The 16,858-nt window shown below is 37.0% G+C and overlaps 1 protein-coding gene across 1 annotated transcript; it reads left to right on the forward strand.

The window, feature by feature from the left end:
* The first annotated feature begins 89 nt into the window (after positions 1-89).
* LOC104077831 (UDP-glucose:glycoprotein glucosyltransferase 2-like) lies at positions 90-8,400 on the forward strand. The gene is made up of 5 exons (XM_009579215.1): positions 90-177; positions 475-589; positions 4,278-4,394; positions 5,981-6,125; positions 8,183-8,400. Exons 1-5 carry the CDS (start codon positions 107-109, stop codon positions 8,203-8,205), a joined length of 471 nt encoding a protein of 156 aa, XP_009577510.1. The 5' UTR covers positions 90-106; the 3' UTR covers positions 8,206-8,400.
* The last annotated feature ends 8,458 nt before the right edge of the window (positions 8,401-16,858 follow it).

The following is a 16,858-nucleotide window of genomic DNA, read 5'->3' on the forward strand; positions in this document are numbered from 1 at the left end:
TCTTATTTTTATTTAGGTTGTGAGAAGTGACCTAAAAGAACTCCAAGATTTAGATCTAAATGGAGCTCCCTATGGATACACACCTTTCTGTGACAGCCGTAAAGAAATGGATGGATACCGTTTCTGGAAATCAGGATACTGGGCATCACATCTTGGGAAAAGGAAATACCATATTAGGTAGGATAACTCCTTATATATTTTTGTGCAGTTTGTGAATTTGATTAAAATCTGGGTCTTGGTATTGATCACTGAGGCATTCAAAAGCAATTGCCCTATAGTCATTCTCAGCAAGAGATGAATAAGGCATGAATGCTGATGACATTGATTTCACTCTTTTATTGTAGCTTCAGCTACTTAATTAAAAAAATATTCCTTTAGGACAGGAAGAGTTTTTGGTTTCTTGTTACTTTTATTAATGTTATCAAAAAGAAGGTGAAACTCCACAAATCTTAATTCTTTTTTTTATCTTTGTAGTGCCTTATATGTTGTGGATCTTAAGAAATTCAGAAAGATTGCAGCAGGAGATAGGCTTCGGGGCCAGTACCAGGCTCTTAGTCAAGATCCAAACAGTCTGTCGAATCTAGATCAGGTATATATGGGTTAAGCAATTTATTTTTTATTTTCTTTATCTTTCTGAATATACATGGAATCATTTTGTATCTCTGTCTATATGTTATGTAATTCTGAAACTATTTGCCCTTTACTGACGTTCTAGCAAATTTTCAGGTGTGCATATGAGCACAGTTCAGAAAACCAAATAATTACTACTTTAAATAATTGTTTAATATGAAAAAAAGAAGGAAAAAAACAGCATAGAGTACAAAGGTATTGCACTGCTGTCCTTTATTTGTAGATGTTCTATGTACATTTGTGTTTTTCTAATGATAATCTTATATTCTGATAAAGGTAATTATATTCTTATTTAACAAGCTCTCTTCCTTCTTTCTTCCTTTTTTCTATTAATGTAAATCTAGTTTTTGTAAGCTCATTTCACTCTAGCGATTGCTGTACATGGTCACCCTGGGGTCACTGTAGTCTTCACTTATATAACTCCACCAATTTTTAAAGCTAGGTGGGGTAGGTCGGGGTGCAAATCACAAGCATGTAAGTGGATTGCAGATGTACAGAACGTACTCAAATTTATTCTTTTCTTCTGTAGTAGAGGCTCTTTAACTCGGCAGAAGATTGATAATACAGCTCATCCAATTTCTGCTTGAGTATAAATAATAATTTTATTCATGTCTGTCTTCGGGTGAACTTCAGAAGGCTTAATAAGTGAGATTGTCCCTGCTTTTGTAATTTTTCTTGTGGAATTACTAAAGCACAAAAGGTTTGTTACCTACCTATAGCAGTAAAGGGATCTTAGAGTAGCAAAGCCCACGTCTCTCAATGCCTGCATTCCACCCCCTTACTCTGCAAGCGAGTTTCTCTCTCTCTCCTACCTAAATACATTACTGCCACTTGCATTTTTTCCAGAAATAAAATTTAAAAATGAAAATAGCAGTTCTTATGATCCTGGACAAAGAAAAGTGGAACCACAGCCACACTACAAACTCAAACTAGACTGAAGACAAGGAGTTGGAGCCTTAAGTATGACTGTTAAGAGCAAAAGACTGATATAACAGCAATAGTCAGATTTTACCTTTCTTTTCTGGACAACAGAATGAATTATTGGCCCTGTATCACACACCTAGAGAGCCCTGATGTGATTAGCTGTTTTTTTCAAACATAGTCTTACCCATATGTACAAGGTGTCTTTCAGAAAGGCCTTAAAGATTCAGAAGCTGGTTACAGGCCTTCCAGCATAATGCTGCTTGTCAGACATAGTCATTATCTAGTGTTCTCAAAATATTAACAATGTGTATCTTTCAATTTTGAGGTTCTTATATTTTCAATGACAGCATTAATAGTTCATAGCATATATCTTTTCTAAATCTGTTGGATCAAATCAAAAGCCACTTAAGTATCAGCTACCCTTCCTTCAGCACATCAGTGCTGAGAGCAGACATTAAGGTAGCTAAATCTTGGCAGAATGGAATTGGAATTACTTTGGAAAGGGAAATATTGCAAAGTAATATTTTCATAGTAATCTGCTTTCTGACTGTATTGATAGAATCACTTTGTCTTCGTTGCTACTACTTACACCAAATCCAGCATCATTCCTAGAAATAGAAACCACAGTGCAATATATTTTACAAGAGTCCTGGAGAGCTTTTATCTACTGATACGGATGCATTATGAGAATTTTTTAAATTTTTATTCTTATTTTAAATATCTGGCTGGAGTGCTCACTGCCCTTCTCAAAGAAGAAGCTATCTCAGCTCTTTGCTGATCTGCCAGCACTCCTGCCTTCATGAGTAGTAGTTATGGTTATGCTAATATAACCACAAAATAGAAGTAGAGAGCATGGAAAAAAAAAGGTAATTTTAAATGCCAGAAATAGAGAGTAAAGAACTCCTAGGGAGAAAAATTACACATGATAAAAACTAGATTTCCAGTACAGCCTATTTAATTGTTCTTTTTTTAAAGAGAAGCATGGAAATGTCTATGTAAAGATGGCAAAACAAATACTTACACTAATAGCAATATTTATCCTAATACTAATTCATTAAAAACTAGGTAATTAACCACCTTTTTCTTTATTTAAAGAATAAAATCAGCAGAAAGGAATGTAAGAGTAGAATCTTTTATTAAGAGGAAATGTTTTTATATTTTTAAATTGAGATTTTATTTTCTAATAAAGATGCTGCTGTAGTTGAGTCCCCCTTTAAAATTATGTGGGTTATCTGACTAAATGTGAAAACAGTCATATTGTAAATCAAATTGAAGAATAACTTTTAAATGTTGTTTGTGAAAGTCTGGAAGACTTTCATTTCAGCAGTTTACATATTTTGAATGAACAAGAATTTTAGCACTGACAGTAAAAACAATCTGTTCTTGTTATTTATTTTTCTGATTCATGAATGTTTCCTCTTTGATCTTCCAGAGATATTTTAGTGTTTTTGAGGATAAATCACTTCCTTCTGAAAAGATAAGCAACTTTTTCTTTAGATTTTTTTTTTTTTAAATTTTCTTCCATTTACTTTAAATCCTGGAACTAGCAGCTGCCTTTCTACTTTCTACTCCATATAAAAACTTATAAATTCACAACTTTGAGAGTTACTGTAGTAACTCAGGAATTGTGATTTCATTTAGAATGTCAGAGAGGCACAACAGAAAACCAATCTCTTTTCTCTTGAAATTGAGATGGTGATAAACCATTTATTTTATCTTCCAAAAATTCATAGAATTTTAGTTTTTCAAAAAAGAAGGCATTTAAATTAATGTTGAATGTCTTGACTCTCAGTATACTTACATTTGATGTAATTTTCCTGTAGTAATGTCTATATTTGAATTAAATTATATGCCTTTCATAATGCAGCTGTATGTGCTATTTTATTCTGTCACATTTAGCAATGTGAATTGGCAAAGTAAGATGTGACTAGTACTTATTTGAGTACTGACATTTATTTTTTAAATATAATGTTGGGGTTGCACATGTGAAGGGGCTTACGAATGGATCTACCAATGATACCTGTTACTTTTAACTATGGCCAGAGTACATGCAGTGTATGACCGCCTGCAGTTTTTCTCATTCGTAAATGCTGTTCCCTACATTCAGCAAGATATTGATTCAGAGTTTTCGTGATGAGAGTATTTGACTATATAGTAAAGGTTTAAAAAAAAAAAAAAAAAAAAAAAAAAGGAAATTTTAAGTGAAGTAGGGAAGATAGCCAGAAGAGCAGTTTAGTAGCTTTTCCTTTTCACGCTGATGTTTCTGGAGTCCATTTCCCTAGAAGGTGGCTAAATTTAGAAATTTAGAGTAGTGGCGTAATCCTGGATTATATGCTTTTGAGCTTTTTTTGCAAATTTGAGGGATGGAAAGATGGTTAAGTTTTGCTTTAATAATTTCACACAGTCTAATTTTGCTCAGTAGTATTTGTAGTGTGACATGCAGTATCTGAACCATAAGTATCAGACAGTAGTATTGCTTAAGGAAGGAAAGAAGTAAGTACAAGAAAAAGTTGCTTGAGAAATGAGAGGTGGAATTGGCCATCAAAATGACCATGACTAAGTTTGAATCTACTTGAAAAAGAACTAGGTGAGCACTTAGAAGGAAACGTAAGAACAATTTGCAGAAACGGTAATAGGCTAAGATATTCTACTTTTAAGTAGTTGCCTGATAACCAGTTACATTAAATTCAATGCTAATTTATGATTTCACAAAATTTATACAGGATCTTCCCAATAATATGATTCATCAAGTAGCTATTAAGTCTCTCCCTCAGGAATGGCTTTGGTGTGAAACCTGGTGTGATGATGAATCCAAGAAAAAGGCTAAAACAATAGACTTGGTGAGTTAATTTTGAGTTAAATAAGGCTTATAGATTAAAACATTTGCTATAATTTCTGAGATAAGTGTATGCGATGTCATGGAGGCAGCCTTGCTGGAAGGCACTGGAACACTACTTCCCGTTCCCTACAATACAGCAACTTTTCTCCTTTCTTCTGAGATCTCTCCTGCTTGCTCTGTACCGGATTTGCTTATGTTAAAGCTGAAAACTGTACCTGAAAATTAAATGTTGCTATCTGTAACTGGATAGGATCAGGGTTTTTCACACCTGTACATATATTTTCCTTATCTTTTTTCCATGTTCAGCCAAGTTAGTGGACCTCTAATGAAATACTGCTAACTGTTTGGGTATTGTGTGCTGCTATTGTGCTTCCTACAAAGCAGATTCCTCCAGAACCTGCTGTGTAGAGGATTTATATTATCATGGGTTTCTCTGTCCATTTCACCACTATAAATTGGAGATAAAGCAGAGATTAAAAAGCATAATGCTGAGGAGACTATCCACATTTAGAAAGAAGAAAATGTCTGTCTTCGGGAATTGAAACAGAGAGAGAAAATGTTCTTCTCTGTTATTATTACCCCCATCCCATTTTTCCCCCATCCTCATTTTTTGACAACCCCCATGCAGTGTGAGTGATACTTCAGAGCTGTAATTCTGAAGAAAAACAGACAATTGGAATCTGGTGCGAATATTCATTATGTAAATAGTTTTGTTTTCTTTGTGTCTTTACAGTTGTTAAAATAAGCTTTTTTGTGCACTAAACATGGGTACTCTCTATTCAAGAAAGATTGAAATTAAGTTACTAGATTTTCTTTCAATCCCCATTATCATGTATCACTTTTTATTATGATTTCCACTTATTTTATGGAAGTAATCAATATATTTTCTAGACAATGCTAGAGGAAGCATCACAAACTTAATAAAAAACATATCAGATTTAATTTCAATATGCTAATGTATATTTTATATCTCGTTTTAAATAATTTAAACAGGGTTTATTTATAATTTGGTTTGTGTGATTTTTTTTTTTTAATTAATATCAAGGTAAATGACCTTGCACGCTGTCCTTCAATGAAATTTAAATGCTGACAAATTATTTTAGGTATGAAATAATTTAGAGCAAAGAAATATGTTGGAGGGTAGAGATATTTGTGTGAGCTGGTGAGAGATGGCCCCATTTATAAAATATGAAAATTTTAGCCAAATATTTAAACTGGTGTGGTGACTAGAATCTACGGTAAATAGCAGTTCTCTGCAAAATATTAAGTTGGTATTTCTGCGCAACTGACTTTTTACTGTACTTCTCTAAATTCCTTGTCAAGATTCGTGATCTGCTGTTGAGTAGTTTCTGTCTGATGTTAAACTTATTTTTCACTTTGAAATAATTGTAGACTATTTTGAAACATTCAGATTATTGTCCTAGTCAACATACGATTACATAACTAGTTTTTAATAATAATACGTTTGGTGTTCTGCTGTTTATTTTTAGTGACGTTGAGGGGGAGATCACTTAAAGTTCCTTGGAGAGGTGGTATATTTTTACATATACTTTGTTTACATCTAGTATGTATGTTTTAAACTTTTAGTGCAACAATCCCCAAACCAAAGAACCAAAATTAAAGGCTGCTGCCCGGATAGTTCCCGAATGGGTTGACTATGACTCTGAGATACGAACGTTAATACAGGAAATCGAAAAAGAGAAGAAAAACAGAACATCATTCTTTCAAAAAGGTAATTTACATGCATATTCATCTGCTAACTCTTTAAAATAAATATTAATATGGTTGAAATTAAGATTGGGGTCAATAGGCACAAATATTGTATTGGTGTAATTTTCCCTGCTCTTAGAGAAATTGTGTGGGTTTTAAGAGTCGCATGATGCTTCTTTACGTAGGAGTTACACTAAGAGGATAAAATCTTCTGTTTCATGCCAAAATCTACAAGAAAATTGTTGGCAGTGTCCTATTCGTAGAGTTCAAACACAACCAACTGTTCCACATGATTTGAGCCACAAATATTAAATAAAGTACATTAGCTTAGACTTCACTTAGAGAATCTAAAGCTAATGCCTTTTAATTCAGTGTAGTCTGTTAAGCAGTAGGTTACTGAGTCTCTATTAATTCATTAGTTCACAAAAACTTTCTCAATTAATTCGAGTCCTCAGTGTCAATCACCTATATTAATTCAGTAGTAAGGTATTGCTTACTTATCTTTTCTTAATTACCTTTTCAGCTTAAAATTTGCTTGAAAGCCACTTGCCATTTAATTTTCTAGCATTAATTTTTTTATTTTACATTGCTTTTCTAACTTCTCAATCCTATAGAGACAGTGCATATTCAAAATACAAAATGTGAGAGACTTAAAAAATAAAGGACAAAAGCTGTACATAAGAATATCTTAGTAAGGTTAAAAGCCTCCTTCCCTCCCAACTAAGAACTGCCGAACACGGAACCGTCAAGATAAATGTTACAGCTGAAATGTGCCAGTTCGGCAAGTGCTGTTTGTCTCAGCATCTCTCACTCTGGGCTTGTCTACGCGGGGCCTTTTCGCACCTGACTGAGCAGAACGGTCTCCTTCACTTTCTCCATACTGCCCAGATTTGCAGCCGTGGTCGCCGGGCCTGGCTGCTTGTGCTCCCCTCCCTTTCAGGCTTTACTCATCCTTTCCAGAAATTTCCATGTTGCTCTCTCTCTTGTCAGACTGTAGTTTACAGGTTTCCCCGCCAGTCTCGGTCTCCGGTCCCATTTCCTTTCCTGTAGCTCTGTGTCCCTGTACGCTCCACCCGACAGCTACCGAAACCCAGGTGCATGTCGGCAGCTTTCTTCGCAGCCTTGCCCAGGCCAGAAGGGAGGGGAACTGAGAACAGAGAAACTGGGAGTCTTTCTAGACTGGAGTCACTGGGAAACGTAGGTAGGATGTCCTGGGAGGTCTCCTGAGCTGCTCTGAGCTGCTCCTTTCTAATATGTTATTGCACGGCCAAGTTTGGGGAGTGTTTCACAGGAACAGCAACAGGCATATTTGCACCAGTTCAAATCTTTGCCGCAACACGTGGGAACGCTACACGTTCCCAAATTAGAAATTAACAGAACGCTGTCATGGACAAACAGGTGTATTTTTCCTAACTCATGGTGTCAGAATACACTAAAATAAATTTGATGTAGCAGACACCTGACATGTAAACAATTATTATTATGGATTGGCAAAGTTAGAAAGAATGGAAAACGTGATCTTACAGCAGGATATGGCAGGAGGCTTTCATAATTACTCTACTACAATGCTATGCTTGGTTAATATATAGTGTACCTAGGGGAAAAAAAAAAGAAATGACAATATAAATGGTGTTTTAGTTTACAGATAGATTTTGGTTTTGTTGTTTTGTTTTGGTTTTTTTACTAAAATTGTTCTAAACAGAGTTAGTTAAATAGCATGAGAAAAAAACCCACTCTTACAGGACTTCCAATAAGACTTGAATGCTTGGAGTAATGTGAAACACAAAAAGGTCATCTCAGCTCTCAAGGTTGAAGAAAAAACTTAGCAGATGATAAATATTTCAAAGACCTGAGTCAGGGAACAAATTCACTTTTCATTACAAAGAATTCGTAGTAGTTTTTATCCTTTGTGAAAGCTTATGGTCAACTTTTAGCAAGGCTCTAAAAATGAAGTTCATGTTGCTGAACTGACTGACTAGCAGTAAATGGAAAGTAAACGGTTTTCTCCACATTTCACAAAACTAGTCATTAAGTCTTTATATAATTGTTTTTTATAATTTATTTTTCCTTTGTTTACAGGTCTTAAGCACGATGAACTTTAGCACAGCCTGTAAAAAGCGATGGTGACAACCCAGTAGTCTTCTGCGAAAGACTGAATGGAAGTTACGACTGTTGGCACTATTTGTAACAGTTTTTAATATGAAGTCAGCTATTTTATAACTTGTAGTGTTATTTAAAAAGTTTTAAATTAAATACAAAAACAGAAGAGAGAAATCCACAGGTACTTGATTTTTTTTTTTAACCAGTATAGAGCAGCTTTCCTAATTTCTTTGGTTTTCTTTTCCTTCTCTAAAAGACAGTTTGCCCCGAGGATTTTAGAATATAAAGAACAATGTGTTTATTCAACTCTCGAAAGATATATTGTGCCAGCCTGGAGGAGGACACACACATTCAATACGTACATGAAAAGTGTTTTGTGCATATTACATGCATTAAGCTGATGTATTTAAAAATAAAGCATTTTGGTTATACGTCCATAGTTTTGTCCCTGGAGAAATGCTGTGGTCACAAGAAAAAATCTCACCATAGCAAAGATACTACATAAAAAAATAGCTTGTGTAATTTAGACCCCATGAATCTAAGTCAACTTTGAAGCTTACTAAAGCAAGGAGTGTGATTTTTCATTGATTATGCAGGATTGCTGCAGTCTTACTAATTTAAAAGAATCATTTTTGATTCTTAGGCTCCTTTTGGTCACTTAAATAGTATGTCATAAAATTCCATTATGTTTTTTGGTTAAGATTATTTTCCAACCAGCATACATTGTATCAGAAGGTCAGTACCTGAAAGCTGTTTCCACTCAGTTTTGATTATCATAATTCTGTTTAGAATTTAAAATAAACTAATAAAATACTTGAGTAATTTTGATTGTCAGTGGTGTCTCCTGTAATTTTCTAAATATGTACTCACAAACCTATTGCTCTAATGGGCTACTGATAATTTGATCCCACAAAAATTGGCAGTGAAAAGTTCTTGCAATACACATATTTGAAAGTAGGAAATTTGTTTATTAAACTGAAACCTAGTGCCTTAAATACATCCTCTGTTGCTTAGGCTGTGCTGGTTTCAAAATACATTGGATGTGACCACAAATTCTTGTAAGAACAGTTTAATGCAGTCTGTCAGTCCAGATGCTTGTAATTATAAAAGATAAGGTAATTTGCACTAAGTCGGTGAATCCATTGTGAGTTGCATAATATTTCCATACCAGCAATAATTGAATAAATAATAAGAAAAATGGAGCATATTTTGTATATACTGTCATTGTCCTCAAGCGTTGGTTATTTAAAATTTCTTACTGTAAGAGGAGGTATTTAAAATCATGCTTTGCTGACATTTTTCAAGTCTTAGTACTATGAGACATGCAAAAATTTTTTTACATGTTTATATGTTTTTCATTATATTACCTTTATGCATTTTGAACAGTTTTAACACGTCACATATGGATTTTAAAAGATCTGTTGTGGGCATTTTCTTTGTATGAAGTACCCAATGAAATATTATTTCCTGTGTAACCCAATAGCAATAATCAGTTAATACTAATTTCAGTTCTCTTGAGCGATGCCATTTCACTGCAGTATCTGTTTTGTTACGCTTGTTCTCGAACATAATTACTTCAGGATATCAGGCAGCAAGTCGAACATATTTGAACATAGAACTTTTTAAAGTTAGTATTTTTATACCATATAGATGGACTTATAATTGACTTAGCAGATGTATATGCACCGTTACCATAAATTCAATGTGTAACAAGGAAACAACTGATACTCTGTATCAGAGAAAAAAAGATCATTAGTCAACTGCTTGCTGCTTTTCTCTTTGGCTTTTTTTTAATCTTATACTTCCATCCTGATGCTTTACTCTGCAGCAGCATTTCACATTGATCTGTCTTGGAATATTGTGCTTGAAGCGTACAATGGAAACCTTTTTTTAAGCCAGAAGTTAAAGGTTTTTTAAGAAACCTTAGTTCTCTTTAATTATGATCTGTGCAGGAAATTTCTGTTACGCAGTATAAATGTGGATAATTTATGCACTGATTTCTTGTTCATTTTATCTGTAGCATCCTGTTCTTTTTAAATTTGGATTACTTCTACAGGCTTTGAAAAAGAAATACCTCTTTAAATACTATTTCCTTGAGCTTACTTAAATGATTAGAATATAATTTCTTAGAAATGTAATTTGCTGGAGATATTTGAAGATTTAAAAGGTTTCATGCCATTTTCTACGGTGTTGTATCTATTTGTAAAAAATGTTTTACAGCCTTTCTTTTTCCTGCCTAATAATATTTTGAAGGAAAGCTCTTTTTTGAAAGGGTGTATTGGTTTATAAAACAAAGAGGCACGGCAAATGTATTAACTACTTTTCAAAGATCTCTTTAAAGCAGCACTTTATTAGTATATCATTATATTTTTTAATATTAAAGCAACAGATTGTATATGTTGTACAAAATATTAAAGGTGCCACTGGAGAAAAAATAGTTATCTTCTATTCTCCTATTTTGTATTACACGATAACCGTTAAATGCTTGGTTAATAGATCCAAGGCAAAAAAAATTGCAGCAAGTTCTCAAATGTCTTTAATTGAAGAAAGTGTTTGTGCTGGGTCAGCAATGGTCAAAACTAGGAATCTGCTGTAGGGTGAGAACTTATGTCTAGTTTCCAGTCTGTGAGCTCTGACCTATGAAAGCGAAGAAAAACCATCCTGGATTATAGGAGTTTTACCAAAACCTGGTTCAAATCAGTACATAAGCAAAGTAATATTTGAACTGTTCAAATGAAGAGTTTATACAGCTTATATTCAGATTACTATTACAGTGTCTTTTCTGGGTCCTACTCTTCTTAATATCAACTAGTAAGTAAGTTTAACAGAAAATGAACAGACCAGACATTAGTGCAGTATTGTTGACGAGCCAGAGCTTTAGTATTGAAAATATTTCTCAGTAAGGTTCATTTTAACCTTTCTCCTAAATCAAGCACTTGCCTTCACACCAAGACTTTACCTTTCCAAGCTAGATAGATGGTTTCTTCTTTCCTGCATATGCTTTGTCGTTATGATTTATTCCTTTGTTTAAAGTCTGGATTTAAACACACAGAGGAAAATGTGAGTGGAAGTCCTGACACATTTGTTGATGGGGTAACAGTATCTTTTATTACATTAGACCAAATCCTCAAATGGTTTAATCCAGCGTCATGTCTCTAGTACATCGCATAGTGCCATGTAAGGGGTAGTCTGTTTCCCAGCATGACAGCGGGCTGCCATCCAGCATGCATTGTTTTCTCTAGCATCTATATTTAGCAGCTACTTTTAGAGTGACGTATTGACTCCTTTGTTGCCATGAGGGGAGCACTCCTTGTACACCACCTTGAAGTCTGGTCTCGGCTCCTGACACACTTCAAGCATTGGCTCAGGTGGCTACGTAACGCAGACTGGTGAAAGGGGCCCTGCAGCAGTGGGAAGCCCGTGCCCTGCTCCCTCCTTCGGGGGGCAGGAGACTCAAAGCTGCTCCCTTCGCTCACACTTCTGCACTGGTGTGGTGAATATCACTTTTGTGCCCACATCTTCTCCTGAGCCTCATTCAAATGCTCTCTCGAGATACACGGATTCAAATCCTTGTGAAGCAGAGAGGTTGAGGACCTCACATCTCCCACGGCCCACAGTGAGGCTATCATGTAAGAGGACAGTCTCAAGACATCACTCGTGTTAGCTGTGATTTCATTCTGAATGTCAGACGCATGTCCCAGCAGCTCCTTCTGACACTTCTCAGCCAACTGTGCGCTGAAAGTCTCAATTTGGTTTGTGAATTCCTCTCCCGAAGGCAGGAGCCACACAGTTACAGCCATAGCCAGTATTGCTGAACCTAAATCTCTCTCTGCTGATGGAGGTCTTGGTTCTTGCACCTTTGAATCTGCACGCTTTTGAATGAAGCACTCTGGCAGCTTCCCATCACACATTGCCAGAAATCTTGAAAAGCATATCACATCATAACTAGCTTTCTCCAGTCATCAGTGTGTCACTCTGGACCAGATTTTGGGCTCTGACAATTGTAAAATATAGAGGCATAGATTGTTTTTGAAGTGCCTTTTGCTAAATATAGAAATTATTTATATTAATGGCTTAAAAATTGAATCAATGCTGCACTCACCTTTTTTTTTAACATAAAGACATGCATGAAAAACACATAAATGAAATCATGTAATTAGTTACATGGTTGCTGACCTTTTATTATCAGATAATTATTTTCTTCCTTTGCAAGAGATAATGGTTCTATACAGATGAATATACATAAAATTGCAGGCCTGAAAGTGCTTGGTCTCTCTACACCTTTGAGGTGCTTCATCTCCAAGGATACTGTAGATACTGTACCGTCAGGTCAGAGTTTCCCAGCATCGCACAGTGCGATTGAGCAGTATGTAGACGTTGCCCAGCAGAGCAAGTAGACAGATTTGCACCTTGTGAAAGGGTGGTGGCAGACATTCCGGTAGTACAAACTCGACTGTTGTTAGACTTCTTGAAGAGAGACTCTCTTTGCTTGCAGATCCTTCCCTTTCAGCACAGAATGGTGCAGGTGAAAGAGAAACAACCAAAACTTCTCCCTTACGGGCCTAAGAGCAAAGGCACTTTCAGCAGGGTCATGTTTTTGTCCACAAGTTCGGTTCTGAGAAGCCAGCTTTCAAACATGGCTCCTTTCAGTTGACTTGTCGTATTGACTCTGTTTTTAACTTCCACTTCCAGGTATTTAACAGACTGATGACACATGGTCAAGTTGACTCACTCCTCCTTTAGTGTAATGTATCTACTCTAAAATGTGAATGTTCTTTTCGTCCATATGTATGTAACAACACCTTTTAGCAGCGGTGTTTGTCAGGGCCTGTAGTTTTAACTACTCATTCAAATGCATGAGGCACGCTGCCATTCTGCTATGATTTACCTCTCATATCATGTTGTATAATAACACCATGTTTTCAATTCTTTACCACCTTTAACATGAGCTATCCTACAGCAAGCGTCTGGCATTCTCTAAAGCACACCGAGTCTTGCAGTTACAGGTCAGAGTTTCCCTACTTACAGTAGGGAAGTATGTTTTGCCCATGGAAAAATTCTTCACATTCAGGAAGATGATGCAAGAGATACACCACTCCCTAGTGCTCTGAAAACTGCCAGAACTTGGCAATATTTTAAGCCCTGACAAACAGCTGCTCAGCTGTGACTCTACCTGTAGCTTCTCCTGTCTTTGCACATCGTGTCTCCCTCCTCTCCTTAGTTAGTCCTGGTTTTGGCTGGGATAGAGTTAAATTTCTTCCTAGTGCTGTGTTTTGGATTTAGTATGAGAAGAATGTTGATAACACACTCATGTTTTCAGTTGTTGCTAAGTACCCTGCCAAGGACAGCTCTTATGCTACCAAGCAGAGGATGGGAGGGAGCTTACAGCTATGAGCTTGAATAAAAAAACACCACCAACCACACAACTGCTCAAAAACCGACCCGGCACTCTTGCTGCACCTCCTTCCCCAATCCTCGCAGAGCTGCGATTTCAGGAATCTGCCCCTAGACCGTAACTGCACCTCTTACTGCTGTGCTTTTCTGAGGTCAAGAAAGTCTGAAGTGCTCCTAGCTGACAGGAAGGCCACGGGTTTCCAAAGACAGACACTGGGAAGCCGCGCTAAGGAATCCCACATAAAACCTGGCCTCTTCAAGAAGCCCGTGCTTCCAACCACCCCCCAAACATCTCGTCTCACCTTCTGTTGTCACTTTCACACATTTGGCAGCTGCAGGCCATGGAATTTTGAACTCTGACACCTTCACTCTCACCAGCTGTGTATGCATCCATCCCCTTCGCCACTGTATACACACACAAGCCAATGTGTACAGTAACTTGCTTCCAACCAAGAACTCCTAAAAATTAAGAGTTCCTACAGAAGAGGTTAAGAAAACACGCACGTTTTGATGACTGATAAGGAGCTCGCTTACATTGTCATTCAGGCATGTATACACGCTGTGGATGACTTCAGGTAGGATTGTCATCTTTATAGACGCCATGGATACGACTGCTTCATTTCTTATGTTGCGCAGGGGTTACATCGGCGAGTAGATTGAGCCCTCGGTGGTGCTTCCTGGCATTGTGTATGAATTGATGCTTTCTTCGGTGAAGTCACCGATGGAGTTCAAGCTCCACTGGACTACTTTGAGGGCACAGTCTGCTCAGAGGCCCACGAAGCGGTTTCTGCTCCAGCCTCCTACGGACTCTGCCTCTGCAGAGCGGCACTGCCTCTTGCTCTCTTCAGCTGGCCTTCAAGTCTAGCTGAAAGACCTGCGGCATAAGTAACTTCTGCAGGCTCAACAACTTCTCACCTGCCTTCCAAGTTTGGTACTTTTGTCAGCCCCATTGGAACATTTACTGGATTAAGAATAAATAAAATAATAAACAAAAGATCAGTTTACTCTCTTCAGAAGTACTTTTCATCATCGCCTAGAAATCACAGGCTACACGCTCATCTTACAGGTCCCACGTGCCCTCAGCCACCCACCCTCTCTCCCCAGAGCTGCTGGCTAAGTTCCAGCCTCAGGAGAGAGGCAGAGGGGATTCCTCCTCTCCCCTCGTCTCCCAGCAAGCGAGGGGCCAGAGGCTTTCCTGGGACGGGCTGCTATCCGGAAAGACTGGCTGCGATTCCCTTCTGCCCCAGCCCCCGGAAGACAGCCAGGTGCCGCTCCGGGACAGCTCGCCAAACCTCGTCCTCCCCCTTCAATACAACACGTCGCCGCGCTCCTGCTACCTGCTCAGCCGCAGGAGAGGGGGCTGCACCCGCAGGCAGGAACTAGCCGCATCCGGCCTAACAGGAGGAAAACTAAGTTTTGGAACCCAAGTGTGAAGTATCCAAATGCTGCTTCACTCTGTACCGTACTTCTTAAAGCCTGACAACTTGTGCACTAGCTGCTTAAGAAATGTTTATTTAGCCCCCACGCCAGCGTTTTGGTAGCCTTTTACTGCATTTCTGCACAGCTCTAACTTCAAACTTGGAGAGCAGGATGAGGAAAGAAGGGCAGACAAATACGCTGCAGTGCTTTCTTGTCATCATAAATATCTTTATTGTGAAAAATACCATAAAATAATTCCCACAGTTCTAGAAAAAAAACCAGTTCTTGCTTTTTAGATTTATGATTTTATATAAAGACATTTTATAATTTGAAACATTTGATAAATCTCTGGCTAGCTTTACTTATCCTTCTTAGAACATAAAACTGCTACTTTGAGATTTGCTGAGAGCAAAAAAAAAATTTATTCTCCCATTTATTTTTTTACTATTTTATGGATAAAAGTGTGTATTACAGAGCAAACAAACAATACCTTACAATAAGGCACTTTTAAATACAACTAACCTGCTATGCTATACTGGCTAGTTTCCAGCAAAGCTCCTACAAATCACAGCCCTAAACAGAAGAATAATTCTTATTCCAAACACTGGTCTGAAAACTGAAACATAACAAGCTTTATTTCTTTTTTTTTAAAAGTTTAAGCTGACACATTTTCTGCGTATGTCACAAGTTTGAGCTCTGTTATATAATTACTCAATAATAAGTCTATAATTCACTTTGAATCTGTTCTAATACTGATTTATTAATACATCAGTATTAAGCATGTATCAAGTAAAATACCCCCCCCCCCCCCCCTTCATTTTAAAACAGGTTGGAAACTAGTTTATTAAAACTGAAAGAGAAAATTCAACAGAGAAAGTTTGCATCTACATATAGGCCAATTATTGTAACGATGCTTCATGCACATCTCAGGGTTTACAAACTAACAAGACATTGATTTTAATGTTCAGTTATTGAACATTATTGCACTACAGACACCCACTAATAAATAAAAAGGCGAATTCAGCTTCCTTGTACATTGCTTGCACCATTAACACTCAGTGTGTTACCAGCGCTTCATTTTCTGAAGTCACATCAGGAAATGTATCACCGTATCTGAAGAGCCTTGAAATGTAAACGCTTTCTTTTTAACACAACTTTGTCTTTCTGTATTTTCAGAAGTACCTTAGAGCTAACAGCCAGCATCGGCTCCCTTAAAACCAGCACTGGAGTGGTAACACTTCTTGTAACCAGCAGCTGCTTAATACTGGAAAGCCTTATTCTCCATTGCCATTCTTTGTTTTTGTTTTCAAGACACTGTCTTCCACAGAAGGAATCTATGAACAGCATTCACGCGTTAATCATCTTCCTTCTTCTATGGACTACATTCAAGCCTTTTTTTTTTTCTCCTTAATATGCAATTTTCCCTTTCCCATTCTTCTCAAAATAAACATCATCCTTTTTGTTCCTGACTGCTTCCGGTGTACAGCAGAACTGTCCATTGCCTTAGAGAAACAAATACGCACTGCTCTAACATCAGTGCCTTGTATGAATAATTTACTCATGAAGGACCATCTTATTCCTTCCCTTTTAAAAAAAAAAAAAAAAAAATTAAAACCCAGGAAACAATTTTCTCAGCCATAGCTTTTAAAAGGGAGAAGGGAGAGGGACGAGAACAAAAAAGCTGAACAAGGGTAGACCTTTAAAAGAAGATGTACCATCTCTAGCACTTCCCTGGCACACAAACATAGCTGTCTGTGGTATTTATTGTGACTTCCTGAAACTGAACAACACTCCTGTATGTACAAAATATGACATATTGCTTACACTGGTCACTCAAGTATT

This window comes from Fulmarus glacialis, unplaced genomic scaffold (genome assembly GCF_000690835.1).
Source record: "Fulmarus glacialis isolate BGI_N327 unplaced genomic scaffold, ASM69083v1 scaffold9156, whole genome shotgun sequence".
Taxonomy (NCBI): Eukaryota; Metazoa; Chordata; class Aves; order Procellariiformes; family Procellariidae; genus Fulmarus; species Fulmarus glacialis.